Source organism: Harpia harpyja, chromosome 1 (assembly GCF_026419915.1).
Source record: "Harpia harpyja isolate bHarHar1 chromosome 1, bHarHar1 primary haplotype, whole genome shotgun sequence".
Classification (NCBI taxonomy): Eukaryota; Metazoa; Chordata; class Aves; order Accipitriformes; family Accipitridae; genus Harpia; species Harpia harpyja.
In genome coordinates, this window is record NC_068940.1 from 34,661,370 (window position 1) to 34,685,845 (window position 24,476).

Genomic DNA, 24,476 nt, shown 5'->3' on the forward strand with positions numbered 1-24,476 from the left:
CACAATAAAGTGAGTTATAATCTGATGTGTTCTTCTCCAAATAGCTCTTTAAAACTAGACATTTTAATTACTGGTTCCCTTGATAATGCACTGTGACAATAATGAGTATGCTATACTTGCAACCTCACATAAGACTGTTCCACACTTCATACCTACTATGTGCCTTATTTTGGAACAAACTTTTAACAACAGAGGTAGAGAATTACAGTTAGCATTGAAAAATACACTGATAACATACTAATATCTACATTTTAATGTGACATAGCAGGATCCTAGAGTCTGGAATGCCTATTTGGGAAATATATCATCTATGCTGGTAAGACCGGAGAAGATCTAAATCCAACCTCTCACCCCTTCTACGAAACCACTTCATCGTGTCAAGGTTCTTGATGACATTGTAATACTTCTTGGCATTAGTACCATGAAAGATTGAACAATAACGTCCTTCACTCATCTGATCTCATTTAAAACCTCACACTATCCAAAATCATCCACGGGTTTTTGCAGATGTGAGCTTTTGTGTTCTTCTTGAAGAAGAGACATATCACAACACCAATTTACAAATGGGGAGACTAAGTTTCAGCCAGGTCTGGCCTTTGATAACAAAATGTGTGGATCCTAAAGCAGTTCAGCTCTGTGGAACAGAGGCAAACAGCAAGTCCTCCAGCAGAAATGGTGAAGAGAAGCCACTCAGGCTGAACCAAGAAAAGAACTGAGACTGTACACCTTAACTGCAAAATCTGTTCTTTGTGGCATACATACTGATAGGCAGAGCTAACGAAAAGACCAAAATAAGATCAGTAGACTCGAGCAAGATTGGTTCACTCTTAAGACTCAATTTCATGAAAGAATATCCAGAGAACAGCCACACTCTTTACGAAGCTATGTAACAAGACTGCCTTGCCAGTTACAAAGCTTCAAGATGCCTAACTTTTCCACGCTGTCCCTGATTTTATAACATCATAAATTAGTAATTAAAATCCAACTGAGATGCCTTAATAGCAAAAGTGGTGGACAGCGTGTTCCAGACATGGTCTTCAGCAACTTTGCAAGTATTACCAAGATTGGCAATATACGAACAAAAATAGCAAATTAACACAATTTGCAGGGATTTTGCGTGTCTATTGCTATTTTCATTTATTTATAAAAATTACTTAGGCTTTAGAAGGTTTTTTGGTTGGGTTTGGTGGGGTTTTTTTATTGTAGAAACAGAAATCTCTCGGCAAAGATCATACAGCACTACCCAGCCACTTGAACCAGGCTGGATGCGGCTCCCACCAGCACCACACGCCTTTGGCAGACCCTCCTCCAGAACCCAAGGCTCTTTCCCTCCCCCAGCTGCAACAGCCTTGCTAAAAATAGTCCTCTGCAAGCTTTTACTCCGGCTGCAGTTTACATCAGCCCTTTGGGGGAAAGGGAACCTTGCAGAGTACCCAAGGCACTCCACAGCCTTCACAGAAAATTTACTGGGCAGCCAACACGTTTCAAGTGTAAATTACCATCCAGACACTGAACAACCTCACTTGCATAACGAATACACTACAATTTAGCTTTATTGGTGGATATCCTTCTCAGAGACTCAATTAGTGTAGCACAATACACATATATTTAACACAGAATTGTGTTTAACTGTAACAACTGATTTTAAAAAGTTTCAGCCACAAAATCAATGTATAATATACTACAGATTAATCAGTTCAAAAATGGTATTTCAAATCACAAAACCTATCAATGACATCCTGCCTACAAAATTATTGTTAATCACATGTAAAATTAGCTAGCAATTTCTTTCCGTTTATTTAGGACTCAGTCACATACTATAAAAAGCACTTAAAGAATACTTAAGTTCAGCTTCAGTTTGACAAACTTGTTCACCTAATACAAGCTTAATCTATTTTTTTAATTTTCAGCCCGCCCCTCCTGAAGCAAGGATTTTATGACCATGTTCTCTGCATGCAAGCACATGGTCTCAATAAACTTTTGAGCCTGCTGGTAAATTTATACCAAATGTACTGCAGACATCTTTGTCAGGGGTCTCTCAAAATAATAAATTCAGCAATACCTGTGAATGCAGGCAAGCACCCTGACAAAAGAAATTTAAATTTAAATCCCCAGTGAAGAAAAGGCTTCAGTGTATCACCAAACAGTGGAGTTCACAGAAGAGGAAAAGGAGGGAGAGAACGTGCAAGTCAACAGCATCAAGTGCTCCCTCTCTCTGGAACTGGCAGTGATGTATTTGCAGTGTTTCAGCCCAGGGAATAATTGGGAATCGAACCTGGCACTTTCCCATTGTACCAGCAAATGTACTGGCCTCATTTCATCCTTGTATCACAAATTTTCTGTTGCCTCCTATCTTTCAGAACACTGTTGCTTTTAATTTATTTTTTAAAGCAAATCTTTAATGAGGTTTTACAATATCTTTTTAGGTCTTAGTTTGATAAAAGTATTCTCCTAATTGTCGTCTTCTAATCTTAAAATGTTCCTTTTCTGCAGCAATACAGCATGAGCGATAAGAGCGCTCTCAAAAAAAAAACAACCACCCATGCTCCAAAAGCTGTTGTGCTTGCTGACGGCGGATATCAGAAACGGCAGATCCCAAGGTCAGGCAAAAAGTTCCAGCAGCTACTCACCCACCAAGGCGAGTAAACTGCAAAATCCTGAAAATACTGGTCACACCTGCTCCACGTTCCCTGCTATCAGAGCGCCAGGAGCAGCGCACCATTTCAGCAAGCCATTTCCTGCTGGAACAGCATTTACTGTGGCTTCCACAGCAGCAGCCAGACCCCAGGGATCCCACCCTCACAAGTGTCCCGCAGCCAGTCCAGCACTGCACCCCGCATCAGCTGTCCCAGCACTCCTACCACCAAATTCACCCAGGGAACGCCAGTCTGGCTGTTACATAGGTAATGCAAAAATGATGCAATCAACACCGCACTTTCTTGTTCCGCAAGCATTTATTTATAGCTTGCCCTGTGCTTTGCGCCTGCAGATCTTTCTCTTGCGGGAGGGATTCCTAGTGAAGGCTGCTCCAGACCATATGGAAGTCTTTTATTCCACTTGTTTCTGTATCATATTGAATTGCTTGTTCGAATTGCAGCTCAAAACAAGCCTCATTCAGGGCTTTTTGTGTTCGCACAAACGGAGGTTGCAAAAGCATAGGAGGAAAGGGTGACTGAAAATTACTTCTCAGGAACTAATAAGAGTTTTAACAGTTGCTTTGACTGATTCTCAACACCTGACAGCTACGGTTTTTATACCACTACAGTAATCCAAGACCACTATATACCATTAAGTCCGATACTAACAATTAAAGGTGTTGTTTGCTCTTTCTTCTAATAAAGCTATGGGAATTTTGCAGTAAAACTGAGTACATTTTTTAAATTAATGGGTAAAACTTCAATAAATACAGAAGACTAGTACACCCTAGGTGCATGACAACCTTACAGAGTTTACGTAAACACAACTCTTCCCCTTATTTTAACTTATCCTAACTAGTTCATTGTAACACAGACTGACTGCTACCTGTCTTCACAAAAACCAGAGGATTTAAGGATTATTGTGTACACAATAATCTACTACTTGTTCAAATTTACTCAAAGTACGTGTATTTTTTTGAGAACTGAGATTACAGGAGAAGTTTCACCTGTGGCAAATAGAGTTGTTTTTAGGGTGAATTTGTTGCATTTTCCCCTACCATAAAAAAGTATATTCTGTGCCTAGTGAAAATAAATAAAAACACAGAAGAAAGGGCAATAGCATCTGCAAGATCCATGTACGGTGAAGACAAGTCAAAGAATCTTGAGCTTTCAGCAGTTATGTAGCTCTACCAAATGTCTGACTTTCTGAACGTCTCAAACCTCGTCAAACGTTGGGCCTGCCTTGCAGTAAATGCACCAACTGTGTGTTTATCAGCTTTGTACTAGTAGCTTGATAGGGTGTTTACTACAATAGCGAGATCCCCTCACTCCAGGAATGTGTGGCATCGCTTAAAGGATGAAAGGCTGCTCAGCAGAACACCAAGGAATCCATGCATTCAGTGGTGTTTGTGAAACCTGTTGTTAATGAATTAACTCACAGTAGGAGAAACTCCATCTACTTTAAGCAAGTTCCTATAAGGATGAATCCAGGCTATCGAATTCTTCTTAATCTTTACAATCATGAAAGAAAAATAAAATTGTGTAGTAATGCTATGTTAGTAGCTGTATTTAATGATCTTGTGTAACAATGCAACATACTAATTTCTTGAATAAATTATTTTGTGTCAAATTCTGTAACAACACTGATTAATCACTCAAAATGGATTGCACATTGAGTCAGGGCTTTGAATGCATACACAAAATCTTGTTTACTAATATATTAGTTGTTTGAAAAATATTGGTCGTTTTAATAACATAGAAAATGATTTATGAAGCCTCAAAACTTAAATAGTCAACCAAAATAATAAATAAAAAAATCAACCCTACATATCTCCTTGATTAAAAGTTGGAAACACTACTTTTCAAGGCGGCAACTCTAACTGTTTTGCATAACTAACCCCAGATAAGTTTAGCTTTAGGTATACATGTGTATACAAATCACACGGTGATGTGCAGAACAAGCACCCTGCAAGTGTAGTTCACTAATTCTCATTCTATTACAAACTTGTACCTATCAACAGAGCAAGAGACCGATACAATATTCACAGCATCTCTTCCAAAAGCCTCGGCAGACGAAAGATGTTTTTTCCACGTATTTCTAGAATATTCTCACACTATTAATTAATGCCACAACATAAACTTTTGAGGATGGGAAAAGGAAACAGTGGGAAGGAACAGGGAACCTGTTGCCATTAAAATGCAGAAATTAGTACAAGTTGAATTAACAGAAGGTTTTAGCTTATATTCTATCTCCTGCTGTATTGCATTTCAACTCTTCCCCTTCACCCACAAAAAAATTCCACTGCATTTGAATTTCTACGTTTGCAGAGAACAGTGCCACAAAAACACAAAGCAGGAGCATGGATAGGTATCAGAAATATGTTGACTAATAAGTCCAGATACTACTGAACCAGACAGACTTGAAATCAATTGCAAAAATATGCATCTGATGTTTACTTTAAAAAAAGCTCAAGATTATTTTATTTTCTTTGTTTGAAATAGAAATCTCAGGGCTTATGCAAATTTTGTCATTTATCTATATCATTTGTTTATTAAAATGTAAAATCATTTGGTGATGTAAGCATAGTATTATTTATCAAATGACACAGTTTGCCATTTTTAACCACTAGTAACAAGGAATCTGTTACTCTCTTTAGTGAATTATTTTCAACTCTGTGTTAATTAACTCTACGGGTACAGGCAAACCATCAAGAAATTGGGCTACAAAACAATTTTGTCTGCAGAATTCTGAACTGTAGCCAAATACTTTTAGTACAGAATTATCTTATGAAGCTGTATCATTCTTAGGTTTATACAGTAGTAGTTACTCATACATTCACATTCTTTGATAACATCCACTTTGGTTTTAAAGCAGACTATTAAAGTAAAATATTAGTTAAGAGATTCATCCTGATCAAACTACCAACCAGACTCAACACAGTATTCTTCAGCAGCTAACTAAAACGTCAATATGCTTGTTATTTAGTCCTGCCTTCATGACACTGTCTTGATATGCATTTGCCATTCAAAAAGAGGAAAACAGCAATCTACTGAACAAATCATGTGGATATCTACTTATTATCACACAGGAAATTTACTATTTTATGGAACAAAGTTTATTTAAAGAAAATGTTAACATTCATGCCAAAGTTTCAAAAATACTCTTGAGCAAGCATGTGCTTAACCTGAGCAAATTTTGTGCATGTGAATTTGTTACTGAAACAATGAAATAGCTGTTGTATAAGCAAATGCTCCATTTGCACGTGAAAGCAAATATAACACATTGAGAAATGAACATCCATTTCCACTAAATCAAGCATCCATGAACACTTGCACTAGGGTTTATCCTTAACTCTTGCAGGCATTAGCAAGTGATACACTTAAACTAAAAGGCAAAGTGTGACTATTTGGATGCAGGACTGGTTCAAGAAATTGGGGAAGAAGTTCCAACCCAGCTTTTTCATGCTCTTCAGATCAGGTCAGCCCTGCCTCCAGCTGAGGCAAATCCCTAATATTTACAACTAGACAAGGAAAGGAAGTTGCATCTGCAGGCAAAGGCCAGAAAGGAACTGACACATTAACAGATGTGTGGAACAAAGGAGAAATAAAAGTGGCAAATGAATGAAGGTGATGGGTGCGGGGGGGTTACAAGTGGCAGAGCGAGTGAAAGTGGAGGCAGAAATCAGATTCCTGGAGCAAACAGTTAAACACTTTCACAATAATTCAGAAGGACACTGTGGGCATCGCACAGACCTCAAAAGCCTGTGGTATGACTTCTTAAATTATTCACATTTTGGACTTGTAAAGGTCTTTCTGCCATTATGGCTCATGACTTTTAGTATTTTCACATATCGGTGCTCCTAATTCGTAAGACTCAAGCAAGCTATTCCAGGCCACCCTTTGTTTTATCTAGCTTCATACTGGGATGTAATTTATTTTGAAGACAGAGAAGTTTATCTGGGGTTGAGTGTAGCTTGAAATTATGAATTTATGATCAGCTGTGACAACAGTGGGAACATGTGTTGGATTCATAATCCATTTATTGGCTAAATTTAGGTAATCTGGTTTTCACAGCACTTGCCAGCAGGCACATCCCTGCTATTGACAGTCGGCAAGAAAGGGCAGACACATGGAGTAGTTAGGTGTAATTCAGCTGCTTATATATTTGGACTCATTTTGCTGGTAGTGACTTCACTAAAGTCATGCAAAGACAGGAGTTACTGTGCTTCCCATCTACAGCAACCTATTTCTGCACGCAATACCCCATTGTATTGCACAGAAAACATAACCTGGGCTGCTTTTTTTTTTTTTTTTTAACTGAAATTTAACCTTGTTTAAAACATGATCCTGTGTTCCCTCAGGCTGAAGAAGAGTAGGGAGAAGACCCTAATTCAGTTACGTCTAACTGCTCTGGAATAAAGTAAGGTGGGTTTTATAATCAACACTAAGGATTAGAAGTTAGATGATCTGGGTCTATTCCTTGGCTTGCCAAAGAGTTCACACAGCAGTAGGCAAGCTCATCAGTTTCAGATCAGTGAAAGAGGACATGAATATTATTCTTCCTCACGGGAATGTTTAACAATATAATTGTTAATGTCCGTAAGACGCTCACATATGCCAGGAATATAGGCCAGGGAAATTCCTGTCCTGTTGAATGTGAATACGCAGACATAGCTTGCAGAGCTGGAGAAGACAGAGCAACTACTCTGCCAAAACCACACTGAGTGAAAGAAAGTAAAAAGAAAAAAAAGTAATAAATGAGTAAGAAACTAGACTAACAGTAGTACCACTGATAAATCAGCCACTATTTAAAAAGGTGAGACTTTCAGCAAACGTACTTTACTACATGTTCCATGAAGGGAACTTTGTCATGAAGTGAAATCAACATGGAAGAAAATCATTAAGTGCTCAGATCGGGGCTCTTAATTGCTCTCTACAAGTCAGCAAATCCAGAAATAAAACACACCATAAATCTTAATAAAAATATAAAGATTTTACAACCCATAACAAATTAGAAATTAAAAAAACAGCGCGTCCACATCTGCTGATCCTTTAGCAGCCCTGCACAGCAGTCGGCTAATAGCTGCACCCCCCCCCCTTTCTTTGCTAAGTATTTTAAAAACAAACATCTTAGAAAATACTTCTCATAAAACTCTTCTGGAGCAGCCTGGCACAGTTTCAAGCTATCGGAGTGGCTCTGCTGGTGCTGAAGTTCGAGAAATGTGACTCTGCACCTAGACCAGCCACCTCCCCATGCTTTCTCCTTTCCCGAAATGGCAGGCGGCAGGGGAAAAGCCGGCACGGCCAGCAGCAGGAAATAGCGTGAGAATGGGCTCCCTCATGCTACTTCCAGTCCTTCCTGATATCGGAGGGTGTGAAATGGGTTGCAAAGACTGTCTCTCACATTATTTCCTTTTCCACCCCAGCCAAAACCAGGAAGCGCCAGCTAGGACATACGCAGAGAAAGCATAGCATAAAATGAAGCACAAAATCAAATTGGTGGCCAAGGCTAACTATAGCAAAAATTCAAGGATCTGTGGGCACAGCCTAATATTAGCACATCTAGAAAAAGCACTAGGAGGCTCATGTACCCAGGCTTTGCTTTTGATTTGCTACATAGCTAATCCAAAGGCTACTGACATCAAAGCAATTTTCTTCAGGACATCCACAGACTTTGGGTCAGACCTTACAGGATGGTGCTGGCATCCTTCATGCCCTTGTGCCACAAACAGCACACGTGTATGGGAGAGATCCTACTTACTCTGACTACTCTGCTGTGTAGAAGTATTAGCAACAACAGCACTTCAAAGAGAACATGTTTGTTTATATTTGACAGAAGGCATATATTGGACGAACAGGTCTTGGCACATTTCAGGGGAAATGGCTCCTATAGTCTTAATGTTAAGTAATATATTCTAAATAAAATGCAATCCTGTGCCTTCAGGGAAGAAATATGAAGGATGGTAAATCATTCATTTATGACCATTTGGGGTTTTCTGTACTCTAGACACTTCTGCATTCCTCTGTTTATTATTAGCCAAGAGTGGTATCATATGGCAGCTTCAGTACAAACATTCGTTCTCTTCTGTATACATCCCCACGAGATGCAAAAGCAATGAAATTTGGTCTCCTCATTGATAATGCTCCCTCCTCACAGCTAAAATACATTCCTCTCAAAGAGAAACTAGTGACAACCTCGCAGACCATGTTGTTCTAAAAGCAGAATTGAAACTAATTACTTAGTAAGTCCAGTTAAGAAAAGGGAAACAGTCTCGTTTCCCTTCTCTGCCTCTCAAGACTGTAAAACATGCCTAGGCAGGAAGTACAGTAAAGCTCATGATGAGCAGAGGCAGCTACTCTTTCAAAATGAACAGAGTTCCTCTGAAGTGACATTTTCATTTAGCCAGTGAGCTGGAGGATAAAGGGTGGGATACCAGAAGGGCTCTCCAGCAGGTGAGGTTACTGGCCAGGCCTCCCAGCTTCACACCTCCAAAGATCACAGCCGCATTTAAATGGAAAGCCAGGATGGTACCTGTAGCTTTTGGTAAAGTCATCTTTTCTGAGCCAATGCAACCAGAAACTTGGTGGAGCAACGATAATAGTGCATATTGACATTAACTTCTTATGGGGAGGCACTGAAAAATTGTCGCGAGACAGCAGGAAGTATTGTAGTGTTTAAAGTTACTGCTCAGAAGCAGCTGAAAAATACCATTTCCAGACTCTAAACACCTACATTTGAGTTAGGCAGATACAACACATTAGGTTGAGAATTATATTCGTTCCCACTTTCCTGGGAAAGGACAAGTAGTAAAAAGTGGCTTTCTCCTTGCCCTTTGTTCATCTAGGAGATCTCCTGACTCATCAGCTAGTCCCCATCTTTCCTCGGCACAAACTCTGCAAGAGTTTAAACCTCCATGTCCGCAACATCTTTCTTTCAAGATGCTCCAGCATCCTGCAGCTATGCCATGCAGTCCTTAACTCTGAGAAGACCTTTGTTGGATTATGGCTAAGCTGCCTACACGGAGAACCAGTTTTAATCCATGAAAAGTGGAATTGTAAAAGCAGCAATGTTGAACAGAAGGGAACTAGGTAAGTCCTCATGGCCTTCCTAGTACCTCACTGCCACCATCACACCATTAACAAAAGATGGAAAGGACTTGTGCCAGTTCCCAGAAGACAGCAGGCAGGATGCCGGGAGCTGCCGCAGCCCGCTGCCTGGAACAGCTGCCACACAAGCAGACCACAAGCCCTGCAAAGTGCCCACTCCCTGAGGACAGGCGATACTAAACTCTTCAAGATCCCTGAAGAAGCTCTGCATACATTTCACATCCAGGTTTGGCAGAAACAGAAATGAATTTAATTTTGATATTAACATTTCTGAAAGCCAAACAAAGCCCTGTAAGATATGCACTCCTTGCTGTTCCCTGCTAAAACACAGACAAAATTGATGTTTAAACATTCGGCAGTCGCCTTGCAAAGCTTCCTATATATAACCGTGTCACTTCCAAGAGTGAAAAAACCCTTCTTTTTTAAAAAATGCAGAACGTTAAATGAGCCCATACCAAGACAAACTTTACACTAAGCAATTCACACTTCAAAAAACAAGTTTAAAAAAAATTAAAAATTTTACAAACAACTACAAGAAGTTAATTTTTATGAACACGAACCATTGTTTAGAATTTTAAAGTTAATCATCAACCAAAGAATCCATTAATTTTAAGAATTTATTCAACTTTCAAGAGCAAGAAGGGATTTTTGGAAGCTGGATTGATCTTGAAAGAGAAAAGTCACTTCTCAGCCTTCCATTTTAAACATGCCTTTCTCGTTTTAAACAGGGCCTTCAAATGGGGAAAGCGTTTAAAACCCAAGACTCTTCTCTGAAAGAACTGACAACTCCAACACAGTTTGCTCAACTTTCTAACTTCTATTAGCCCTAATGACAGTAGCTTGCACATTCAAATTAAAATAGTCTTCACTTGACATCTCAGCTACATTTTTTTTTGGTGTGCTCACCAGGTTAATTTCAAGGTATCAATCCTGTCAGATTTTACAGGAAGTAATTTTTGTCAGGTCCCTTGAAAATTTTGTATGATAAAAACAAGTTCAGAATTTCAAAGTGACATTAACCTCCAAGCAAACATTTTGCCATTAAAAAACTCTTACTTTGCATATTCTGTTATTAAAAACAATGCCACTGCACAATCAAAAATGCCAGAAAGGACAAGAACTACCAAAACTAACAATTAGAAAGCTCCTTCTGCAAGAAAATAATATCATATACTTTACTATCAAACTGAATAAATATTAGAATTATGAAATATTTTTAGGAGGAGACAGCAATGGTATCTTAGAAAAAAAAATAAATCTGTAATTTGTCAGCAATGTACAAAGTTTATTTTTGGCTCAACAGCCCATGATGTAGAATTAAGTGTTCCACTAGATGGAGCAGGATGGTAAAACCATCATGAAGGCCATCCCCCTTGCTGACCCATGAAAAAGTTGATGTCCAGCAATCAGGGATTATAAGAATTTTAGCTTTCTTCTGTGCATTCAGGACCGAACAAAATTTGATCTTCTTCCAAAAACGGGCAACAGAAAACCCCCTTAGTGCTTAACAATATTTACTTCTTCCTGTCATAGAAGTTGACTATTAACAAACACTGACCAGAAACAAACAGATAACCAAACACTATCAGAAACAAAACTAGTTTTTCCCCATTTCTATCAGCTTTACACTGAGACAAGATTTACTGGATAGTTGACAGAAAATGAAAATCTTGTAGTATTTTTTATTTTGTAGCAACTGAACTTGCAAAAAGATCCATGCCAAATGATCAAACATTAGTCACCTAATGCAAAGACATCGCTACACATCAAACAAATTTGCACTAGAAACAATGGCAAAACTTCAAAGAGGCTCCTAAAGACCTGGAGCTGTGCAAGTCATAGTAAAATTATCTCCCTGGTCCCTTTTCAACAAGAGCTAATTGTTGATTTACCTTTAAGTCTACCTAAACAAACAAACAAACAAAAGAACCTTACAAATTTGATTTCATCAAATATTCTTTAAGAGATGCTGTAGTAGACAAACTGTATTTCCATCATCATGTGAAACGAGAAACCTGCATTTCCTTGACCATTAAACCTTATTTCAGCTTCTCCAAAAGAAGTAGAGAGAATATAAACTAACAAAGAACAGTTTTAACCATTAATATTCCAAATTTAAGTCCTGCAATTCTTGAGTATACACAACAAAAATACCAGGAATGGTCACAGTTATCACAAACATCTTGCCATAAAAAAATTCTGAACCATACTATATTGCTATATGTGATAAGTAACTGCAAACATGCAGTAGTCTCTCATGACGATGCTAATTATCACAGTGGTATAAATAGCAGAAGAGAATGAATCACTCTCAAATATGTGCATGAAGGCACACAAGCAGAAGCCTTGGTGACTGATCACAGGCTGCTGCCCATGATTGTTGCTGCCATCTCTTTGTTTTCAGATAAATAAACTGCACTAAAAACAAAAGCTACAAACATGGGCATGTTTCACACCAACGTACTTTCCAACTTACTAAAACTTGCTGCAGTATCTGAAGCTGTCGTTTGGAAAGGAACTGGTCTAAGCGGAAGCAGCAGGAAATTTGGTCTTTGAGACAATACAATTGTCCATCGCATTAAGGTGTCTGCCTGTATTAAGACCATTTGAAAGCATCTGCAACGTTTTCGATATAGATATCATTGTATAATTGAATGCTAGTTTTTCCTACCTCTCTGAATAGCTGATTGCCAAGAATTCACTACGTAGCATACACTCCTTTTCCAAGGTAAGGAAAAGAAAGCATCAGGACCATCCAAATCACCGCCATTAACATTCAATAAAAAATTTTGTATATCACAGTCAATATACAGCAGAATAGAAACTATACTTACTACTGGGCACAATCAATCAGCTGATATTCATTAGATCTCTCATAGCAGGCTTTCACACCTTCGTCTTGCCAAAGTGTTTTTGTATGTTCATAAAACTCCTGAAAGAGTAAAAACAGTATTAGCAAAATGAATTTACATATAAAGAGAATCGGCAAATGGTAACATATCGTTACCACTGTAATGAACAGTAAATGGTAACATATTTAACAAAAAACTTTAAATATTTTTTAGATCCTGACTACAAGTTCATTTGGCTTTCTTAGTTGTTTTGACTTTAACGTTTTGTAACACTTAAAAAACTGCTTCTCAATCATTTTGAGTCCAACTATATACTGAAAGAAGGGTTAACTTGTCATTAATGACAATTCTGTTGGCATTGTTAATAATCAGTACTCTTCGGTAACATTTGTTCTTTAACTCGCAACTCCACTGCATGTTATATTTATTTGGCTGTCAAGATTTATTTTTTTTTCCTTCAGTGAAACACTACTTCTCAGTAATTCTTACATAAAGGTAGCAAATGATGATTAGATTTTGCTTGACTTTCCAAGTTAGTGAGGCTCTTTGGGGACCATATAGACATCTGATTCTTACTTAACTCTGTATCACTTAACTCAAAGTATTTGCAGAATTTATTGTTTTACAGTGTAAAAGGATATTGAACTACAGAAGAAATACAGTGATACAAAGCTAGATTGTGTTTTGATTGTGTCAACCTTAAAAATTATAAACCAAGATACAAAAGCAGACAGCCAAAAATGCAATGCTTCAGTTTTGTTGAACCTACAACGCAAGTATAAAACACACACAGAAGCCCATTCTTTTTTGCATATAAAAGATGCACTTTGGCTCCAACAAGGGGTGTGTGCAATATGTAATTGTATTTCTGTCTATCAGTCTAAGAACTCTGAATAGACTTAGAAAGAACAGCAGCAACCTAGTGACTTACATACACACACCACTGTGGGTGTTACTTTTATCAATGACCACGGACTTTTCTTGGCTATCTCTCAGAACTTTTAAAGTGTTTTGGACTAAATACTTTTATTCTGATTTTAAGTGGCTCAGGTGACTTACTCCATATCAGCTTTTTTGCATCCAGGACAGCACATGACCTTTAAAATAGTTGCTGTATATATTCTATTTCTCCCCTCACCCCTTTTCTTTAGAGCAGAAATATTTTAGAGAAAAATATATTATTTTAAATAGCCATTTTATCGCTTCAAGGTTCCTCCATTAACTTAGTTTTGGAATCGCTCCCTCTGTTGGGATATCAGTCTCTCACATTCTTTTACAATCAGTGTAGTACAAAGAAAGGGGTCACATCCAAATGTGACTTCCAAGGTTTCACTTGAAAATATCTTTTTAAAAATTCACTTTCCTACCAGAACGTTAACTAACACCTGAACTGTACTAGAACAGTAGATGCTTTAAATGGCATCTTAAAGATGCATAATGGCATCTTAAAGTAAATTTAGTGATGCAGATTTTCAAACCATCCTCTTTTTGGCAGGTATAAGATGCATATGTGATTGTGTGATCATAGAATTGTGAATACCAATGATGGAAACAGCCCATCAAATGTAAATTTGATCTTGCTTTTATTGCTATTGAATATTCACTAGCTGCACATGCACACAAACGATAGTAAACGCACACTACACAGCTAAAAAACTCTCTAGGGTAAAATTTTATTCTAATTTCTTTTAAAGATATTATAAAGTTTATATATAGTGTTAGATGTATCTTTTCAGTTTGTTCCCTGCTTTTATGAACTGTTCATGAACAAAAAGACCAGTTAAATTTCTTTTGTAAACAGGTAAGAAGATTTTACTTGATTTTTAGTATTTGTAGATTGTACAACCAGTTGCTGTTAAAGGAAGTAAAAGATGAATCAAAATCTTAATTCTAGTCCTCAGTTTTCTTTCTCCCAGTGCTGGAATTATGTTCATTGGATGCTTTCATTTTGAAGTTTTCCAATTTTTTGGCAGTTGGGGAACCGTCAATTACCTTCAATCTTCAACTGTATAACAGCATAGTGAGGAAAATATCTTTCCAAAGCAAAAAGGAGTAGGAAGAGGAAGTAAAGGAGAGAGGGGGAAGTAACTGGAATCTCACTGTATTTGAACCAAACCCATTTTGGGGTGACTTTATACGTGTCTTTTTAAAAGTAACAGTAGTCTAAAACAGAACATCTTATGATTCACTCAACTCATTACTACAAAGCTGGAAAATTGAAAAACTGAATCGTCAATTGTACGAGATTTCTTTTCTGAAACAGCAGCTGATTCAAACGCACACACACCATTTAAATTTCCCATCTAATCAAGATAACTTACACCAGACTCCAGATAGTTAATTGAAGATTTGGCAGAGATATGGTTCTAAAATAGACATCTACTTCAAACTGGGGTCAGCATCTGCCAAGCCAATTATCTTCAAACATACCCCAAAATACTTGCTTCATCCTGCATTACAGTAAGTAAACAAATAACTAGGCAAAGATAAGTTTACCGAAAATGCAATAAAACAAAGAATCTTCATCACCTACAAATGTACATTTAAAGTGAAAAGAAGCAGTGCCTTAAAGAAAAAAAGTCACAGCATAGTAAAACTCTGCCACAAAAATGAGACACAAAAGTCCTTCCTCACTACTGTTTCTCACTACTACTATGACATTCTGGTAGAGAATTGATATAAAGCAATTGTTTCAAACAACTTATGAACTCCATCATACCTTGTGAAGAAACATTTGGAGTAGTTTCTGCAATTAGACTCTTAAAATGGGATGAAAAGTAAATCCAGTTCCTGGCCCTTGCATAAACACACTGATAGTAAAAAGCCTAGGATTTAGTTTAACAGAGTCCTCCCTGTGTTTTAACGGCAGTTCTTAACTTCTAAGAAAATATGTGGATTGCAATAATGGGATAATGATCAATGTTTGTGTCTTGTTAGGCCTAATTTGCAACAAAATACTTAATACTGCCTTTATGTCTGTCCTGCTAATCTGAACTATAACCAGCAATACTTATGCAATCTTTTCAATATGGTTATTAACTGTCTGTGTGTGATGGAAAGAGAATTTAAGTCCACATTCTTTGAACTTTTTATTGGCATTTCAAAATCAGGATCTACAACAAGTCATGAGTAATAGATTATTATACTAAGATACAGTGCGGTATTTTGGGGTGGTTTTTTTGTGCTTCTTTTGGCCTTTTTTGTGTTGTTTGTTTTCGTTTTGTTTTTAAAACTGAACTACATGACTTGTGATAGCCAAATACAAAGGCCTTTTATTAATAAACAACCTTTTGTCTTTAGGCCACATCAAATATATCTGCACACATTTTGGGACTAATGCTGACCCAGCTTACACAACTGTAAACTAGGAAGGTGTTCGGCAAAGAAAAGTTGGAACCAAGCTTATAGAGTTCCACTCTTGCTTTATTAGAAGCCTACTTCCACTAGTGACGGATTTTGGAATTAAGACATAGTAGCTAGCTGCAAAAAACCAGATTCTCCCTCCTTCCAAATACACCTACACTAACCACAATTCTGAAATAATATTTAAGAAAGAATAACACAAAAAATCCTCAGCATCCCATTTGAGTCATGGAACGTAAGCCTGGGGCTACTCTCAGGGAAGGCGAGTAAAACCGCAAGATTTGTTATGTATTTAGGTAAAACGGGGGCTTCAGAGGCTGCTAGAAAAATCAAGTTAGCAACAGGGTTTTTTTGTTTGGTTGGGGTTTTTGGGGGGGTTTTGGTTTTTTTGTTTTTGTTTGGGTTTTTTTTCAGTTAAATAGGTCTAATTTGTATGAGATCTCTAAAAACAATGAGTTAGGAAACAAATTATCCAAAAGTAGCAGGCAAATTTCCTGAAAAGAAGTAGCCAGAAAACTAGTCCTTACATGTCTCGTTCTTGTTTCCATAACACTGATTCATTTGCTGGCACATTGTAATATAACAGACTCTACAGCAGCATCAACACAGGTTTCTCTTGCACTATAAAATGGAACTCCTAACAAAACAGCTAAAATAAACAAATACTACTAAATAACAATTTGGTTTGACAAGACATTCCACAATAAACAGGATTTAAGTGTTAGGTTCCAAACGATCCATAGTGTTTGCAAAGTATGGTCATATTATCCATTCTTGCCCTATGCATACTTAAACTCAAAAAAATATTCAAGTTATGTCATTTTCCATTAAAAAAAAAACCGCTGCAGTTACACAATACACACCCAAGATCCTGTTTAAACTACAGCTGAAGCTGTATAAAGCAACAAAAGTCAACATAAGTGATGACAGCATGGCATCACCAAGGAAGGTAAGAAGTGAGTTCTTCCTAAGAATTATGTCAAGATTGTAGCATTTATTTACCACCAGACCAGACTTTACACTTTCCAAAGCGCTAACATAACCCTAAACAGGGAGAAATCCTTGTGTAGAACACTTAGGGAAAACAATGCCAACATAACACAAATCTGAACAGAACATACAGGGCTCGACTTGAATTTGTTCAGGCTGGGCAGGGGCATAGTTTGAATGCCAGGCACAATCCCTAACTAACAGGATACACTTCTGTGAAACTATAAAAAACTGAGAAAATCCACTGTCTGGGTAAACCTTCTCTGTCTTTCTTACAACTGAAGTATGAAGAACCATGACTTGCTGATGGCAAAGAAGCCTCATCTCTCATCATACCGTAACATCGCAATACTTAAATTATGTGAAAGAAACGTATTTCAGGATTAATGTTTTATTTATTAGACAACACTTTCTCTACCTGCTGAAAGTTTCCCAGTGCAATGAGTCAATAAGCAACGTTTGTGCATCACTTGTACTCACTTATAGGAACCTACGCAGCCCTTTAGAGAAAAAAACCCATCAGTGGAAATCATAATATAAAAGGGATGTTTGGAAAACAGTACTTTGTTCCAGAAAGATCTTACTGACACAATTCTGGATTAGAAAAGGGGCAATGCAGAGTCTAATCAAGTTAAAAAAACACTTGTATTAGAAAATTTCAGTAAATTGAATAAATGGCAGCAGGTAAACAGTGGTTTTATTAAAAGTCAAACCAGAGAAAGTGTTAAAGAACTTGGAGGTTGAGCATTTTGGTTGTTAAAAAAAATAATCCTCAAGAGACAAACTCCAGGCCTGGGAAAAAATAAAGGAACCAAGATCAGCTTTTGAGAGGCATTCTAAAAGGATAAAATACTAACAGAAAATGAAAGAGAAAAACTGGACGTACTGTCTATAAGGTTTTGTTCCCTCCAGATATATAAATACTCGAGAGACTTTTAAAAAAATGTTTATGAAGCAATTTTTTACAGGCATTAGGATGTTGGCAGGGAAAAACATTGGCACAGTTCTTGCCACTGTGACACGATGTTCACAGGAACCTTAGCATGGACATGCAACATTACCTTTTCTTCGTAAAATATAATATAGGGTGGATCTATCATTATAACAACTCATTTACTAGTTCCAGCAAAAGTCAATGCCATTGAAAAAAAACCTTACCTACTAAAAGGTGTGTACAACCATTACACAATGTTGTGGTTAAAACTGGGATTCAATTCCTGGGCAAAGTTCACTGTCCCATGGAGTTACACATTTCATAATAAGAGTTTTAAATAGGTCATCCACTTACAAGCCTAATGATTAAAGGTCAAACCAAACCAGCTTCTAACTGTAAAATCGTATCTTGGAGGACATTTGCTTCCCAACGTGTTCAGCTTTTAAAAATAACATTGACCATTGGTTTCAAACCCCTTTACAAACCTAGTCTGCAAGGTGGAGGCACATGAACTTTACTTGCATGGCAGTCAGGCAGTTCTGCTGCATTCCACTAACGAACCGCATTAGAACAAGACAAGGTCACAGGACAGCAGGGCAGCACAGTGCATTCCAAGACAAACTGCACAAGTTGATTTTCTCCTTCCAGGATAAGTAAATGCACGACAAATTGATTTATTTTTCATTGCTCATATCTGAAATCAAATTATTACTATTGACTGTAAGGCCACTCAGAGAAGGAAACTGATGGCATCTTGTCATTCTCCCTGTGTTTGGACAGGGATACTAGAATGTGTTAAATTTGTCCAATCAGACAGTTTAATAAGCCACTTACTTGAATAGGGAAACATCTGCATTCCTAATGGTGTGAACAAGTGTTAATTATTGCTTGCTATTTTAGGGAAAATATGCCAATGATATCACAAAGGAAACGCATACCTACAAATAGTTGAAAATATTCTCCAGTTACTGGCATGTGTCCAGAGCTGAATACAAAACTCTTTGGGAGTGGCCAGAGTACTCAGCACTTCCCATAACTGAGTCAGAAATATTTTCAGCAAGGATTCAGTCTCATTATCAATAGTTTTTCATGCTTAGGAATGAAGAATGATGCTGAAAAATTTTGATTTTCTGCTGACAGTATCTTCACATTTCTAGTAGCACAAATTAAACTGGATGTGGCTGCAAGGAATGGACAGTGGGAAAGGAATTTTATTTAAGTAACTCCTGTGAAGTTTGAACTTTCATTTTTCCCCTTTGTTAAGAGTTTCAAAACACCACAGTATTTGAGAAATGTGCCAACACACAATTCCATACCCATAATCTACAAAGTGCCTTTGGTTAAAAGGCCTCACTAGCATAATAGCGCACTATTTCTCTTTTATTTCTACTTTCACAAGAAGTTTAATTGCCACAGAAGCTTAATCTGTTGATACTAGAACACCACTTAGATTTAATCCTTTCACACAACTCCTATTTAAAGCACATCACGCTCATTAGGGAGGAATAACTCACTTTTGGTAAGAGCACTAAGATGGAAGTTGGCAGATGTGGACCCTACTCACCATTTTGTCAAGATTCCTTTGCAATTTTAAACCGAGTAATCATTGTTCCTCTGCTTCTTCACAGTATACTCATACACGGAAAGGCAATTCATTAATGGATTAAACTTACTGATAGCATAAAAGGCTCACAAATAAGTCTTCTATACCATTCCAGCTCTCTCTTGGGGCAGTAGAGAGCGGCAGTAAGAGGCATTTCAACCATTAGCTATTTTTGTAGACCTCTGGCTAAGAAAGAAGGTTTAATAAAACTCTGAGAAATTTCCTTTGAGCCTTAAATTAGGGTTTGGAAAATGTCTTTCATACTACGTCATTTAGTTGCTTTTTGTGTAATGAATATATAATAAATTTAAAACAAACAGTCAAATAAAATGACCTTATTACCTTATGCAGTGCTAAGAACAAGCACCATTTCAAATAATGGGTTGAACCCCGGACCATACAGCAACTTTGCTGCCCCCTTTCAGATTGGAAACAAAAAGCCTATTTTTGCCAGAAACTTCCACCAACAGAAAAGGGTAAAAGATAAAACAGTTACTCCTCATTCTAAATTCAGACAAATCCCAAGGACAGATCACTAATAATCTTACAATCTTTCTGAAGAAGCAGAATCTATATTCATAAAAGTATTCATAGACTTATAATACAGTCTACATGGAGAAATCAAGCTCACATACACTTACAATAGATTAATTAAAAGTTCTGTTTATCTGCTGGGATTTTTTTTTTTTTTAATGAATAAAAAGCTACCCAGTTTCCTGGGACCTTAAGAAATCTTAAATTTTACTGGAACACTGAAGAAATGTCATGTACCCTCCAAAGGCAAGCTGAAAACCCTGACAACCTGCTGCTTCTCTGAACAGCAGGACTCTACCAGAAGACATGCTTGCATTTAGGAAACACAATACCCTTAACAGCTTCAGTCAGCTCTGGGCATTCACGTCTGTGGCAGGATCAAAACTTGGAGTCATGCAAGCAGCAGATACACAAGTAAATACCTGTTCATCCACACACCTTCATTCGCACACAAGCTCTCACCAGCTTCCATTTGAGTTTGACAAGGGAAAAGGTCTGTGCTTGTGTATCTCTCTCAAGATTTGGGACCTGACATGTTTTTTTTTTTTTTAATTCTGCCATAACTTCGTGAACTAATAGCACACTCCCTGCTGCTCTGTTCCATGTAAAAGTCTCCCAGTTGGGAAGTCACAGATGGCTGCATGTAAAAAGGTAACTTTGCACAACTTAGCCATACTACAATATATCGTATTTGGTACTGGAATAATGAAAAACAACTTCAAATGTACCACTGAGGGACACGTGTAAAAAGAGCAAAGAGTATTCCACAGAATCAAAATGTAAAATAGATCACGGTATTTTTCACTTTTTTCTTTTTAGCTACTTCCATGCTTATCCAAGTTCATCCTTTACTCACCTGATATGATGTAAATTAAATTAAAATACCAAAGTCATGATTTTTTTAGAAGCATGTTTACCATCACATTTCCAAGTCTTTGTACGTTGCAGAATTTTTATGCCCAAAGGCACTTTTTGTTGTATGCCCAAAAAGCATGTCCACGGGGCAATTTGCACATTGACATGTTACTTAAGTCTTCACACAGCCTCTCACAGAAACTCTTCTCAAGCCATTGCAATACTAGGCAGGCTCATAGGTAAAATTTTATTTCATCTATGCGTACACCAATACGTGGTGATAGTCTCTTACTGTGACTAAAACCAGAAAATGCTTAAGAATTTCTATATTAAATTTATGCCTATTTCCTGTTTAATTCAGCTGACAGCCCTTCTATTTCAACATAAATTGAATTACTCTGTTCTTGTTCTTTAAGACTGCTCTGAGGAAAACAAAGAAGATGTATCAAGAGAAATTAAGTCACAATTTCTTCAAATGATTTCTAAATGTGAACTTATGACCCTATAAATATGGTATGGTGGGAATTTACTGGATAAAAATACAAGTGCAGAATAAAGCATTAGCCTTTACTTCAAATGCTAATAAATAATAAAGCAAAATATAGGGTGGGGGTTTTGTACTATAAAAACGACTGCACTACAGAAAAGATGTGCAGGTAATGTCCATTGTCTGAAGTCCTGGATTGTAGCTACTCCAATTTAAGGAAATAACCTTATGGGATTTCAACAGAAATATGTGAACACCTCGGTGAAAGCACTGCAGAATTCAAAGGGCATATTCCTTTAATTTTCTAGCCAAAAATATCTTCCCTTCATGCCCAGAATAAGTTTTATTTTATTGCATGTAACAAACCGAAGCATAAGAAGTAACAGCATCCCCATTTTCACTGCAGTTAGAAATTGTGGTTACTGGCAATAAAATCTGGGTTACCAGAAGGTAGAACAAGAGTTGTTCCTGCAGATGCTGCCACATTTAAAAATCAAATCAGCTGTAGCAAGAAGGACTACAGCAAACAAATCAGGAGACTAATCACTATATAGAAAAGCAATGCTAATTAGTAAAGCTGCTTAACTCTTACATTTCATCTCATTTCTGTTCCCAAAAGTCAGAAGGGAGACTGGCCTTTTTTTTTTTCTTTTTTTAAATACACATGTACTCATTATTCAGGCTATATGTAAAGTCAAGGTACTGTAACATTACTGTTCTTCTGAAAGACTGGCCTGAATATGTATGTAATTTTACTGAATACAGGCTTAACAATTAATGAAACTCCTCCTACAGAGATGCTGATAGTTGATAGCTTTCTACTTTCTTCAGAAAAACAGATTCTCAAGCTTTTTCCTACAAATTAAAACTCGGGATGAAAAGAAACTCTAAAACAAGGTGAAAACTAGGGGACTTAACCTATATTTGAGGAAAACAAGGACAAAGACAAATGACCAAAAATATACAACCTTCATTACTAGACAGCAAGATAAACCAAATTTTATATTAAATTAAAAATATGAACCACTGACTTAAATTACCAAAATCAAACCTACTATACATAATATTTAAATTGTTATTTCTCAAAGCTTAATGCTCAATAATTGGTATCCATTAAATATGTTGAATTCCTGATACATACAGTCTGTGTGTGTGTTACTTTTGCTAAACAGATGAATATTGTATAAATGGATGGAAGCAATTTTCTAAGTTAATACGTTTTAAAATTATTTTTACTTACTTTATTTCATCACCAGTCAGGCAGTGCCACTTTCTTATTTGCTACACTTTCTTTTTGTCCATGATCTTTGTTTCAGATGGAGACCAAAGTTCCATTTAAGAAAAACAGCATTATTAACTTTATTTAATAAGTAATTCTAGCTGGATGCATGAAGTATAGCAAAATTAAAGGCTTATCAAAATATATTTTTAAAAAAGCTTTTTTTATGTAGCTGGTGAATTAAATAATTGTTTCCAGCCACCACAGCATTCTGCTTTGTGGAAGCAATGAGTTTGTACCTTTCAATGATATTTTTTCTTTCTTCCAGTTTTAACATGAAACTAACCTATTTTTAATGTCTAATGTCAAACTCCTGAATGGTATAGCAAACTAAATGGACTACAGTGATTAATTTTTCTACAAGATGCTACAAATGGTTTCTTCACTTTGAAAAAGCCTAGGTTCCTAGTCAGTGCTTTGATTTCTGGAAAACTTCAGCAGTCAAAACACATACAGCACAAACATTTTTTACTTAATTTAAATAGTTTTACACTTAGGTGTAAAAAGAAAGCACTTCCCATATTAAAGTTTATTTACTATATATGCACACGCAGTTTCTAATCATACATTTTACTAAAGAATTGCTTTTTAAAAAAAAAAAAAACTTCTCTCCTGTAAATAAAAAAAGTTTTGCATAAATTATGCGTGCTCCTACAGAAATCCCAAAGACTTTATTGTTTCTTGGACCAAAAGAAACAGGACCAATAAAATGCACGGTATTGAATTCACCTACCAGCTGCTAAGGGACATATACAGCCCTGAGTCACAGCACACAGCCCTGAGTCACAGCACACATCCCAGAGTACGAGAGCCTCTCCACCATGCACCATAGGCAGCTGCTCCCAGCACAGCTACAGCGGCCACGTGGGACCACCGGGAAATTCCTGCACATCCGAAAGCTTGCCACTGCAGATAACAACTACTATGACAACTGCTGCCAAAAAAGATGGCCACCAGGAATTTGCTTGTGAACCTAAAAACTAAGTTTTCTAACAGTATTTGCTCTTACTCATTAAAATAATGTCTAGTCACCAAATAAGTCAGATACTACTTTATACTTACGCTCAATATATTTTCATTTCAATTATTCATGAAAAAAGCTTTGCGTGAAAATAATATTTCTTACTATGATGCAATAGGCTAGTTCACAGCCTAACAAAAATTTAAGGTACTCCAGACTGAAGCTGAAATTAAAAAAGATCACTTCCAATAACTGGTTAGCAATGCCAGAATTTGCTAGATACTGCTATTCATCCATAAGAATAAAACATTCATATCGGGCATCTATCCATCTGGACAAAACCCAGAGATTTCAGGAGATTCATTTGCAAATCATTACTAGTTATACATGTTTTAACTATGAGAAACAGAAATGAAATCAAGTGGCTGCCTACCTCAGAGTCACTATACTAAAAGAAGGCTTCAAAAGAACTCTTTAATTAATCTGTATTCAAGAATTTATTTCTACTATTAAAGGATAGGAAAACCAGCTTTATTTAAGTCCTGTTAAACTCTGATCAAGTAAACTCAATTGGATTATCTAGAAGTCCATTTAGAAGGAGCTGCTCTGTGTAGATAAAATAATGGCAGATTTAAAAAAGAGCGAGTCAAGATTTCAGAGGATCTAGTACCACATCACTGCTGATAGTCTGTAATACTCTCCATTCCTTTTTGTTAACATTAACATTCTTGAGTTAAAAGTACTTCACATATCCAAATTTTCTACCGATTTTGCACCTCAAGATGCATCTCCAAGATACATATACTATCACTATTTTACAGATAACAAGATACATAGGGCATTAAAAAAAAAAAAGTATATAGGACATTGAGGTG

General features: G+C 36.9%; 1 protein-coding gene across 4 annotated transcripts in view; it reads right to left on the reverse strand.

Annotated features, from left to right (window-relative positions):
* The window catches only part of GNAS (GNAS complex locus), a 161,555-nt gene that overhangs the window by 28,682 nt on the left and 108,397 nt on the right, over nucleotides 1–24,476 (reverse strand). For all 4 annotated transcript variants that reach the window (XM_052786525.1, XM_052786534.1, XM_052786553.1 and 1 more), the window contains exon 5: nucleotides 12,578–12,675. In XM_052786525.1, coding sequence (XP_052642485.1) covers nucleotides 12,578–12,675 — 98 coding nt within the window. The remainder of the gene's footprint in view (nucleotides 1–12,577; nucleotides 12,676–24,476) is intronic.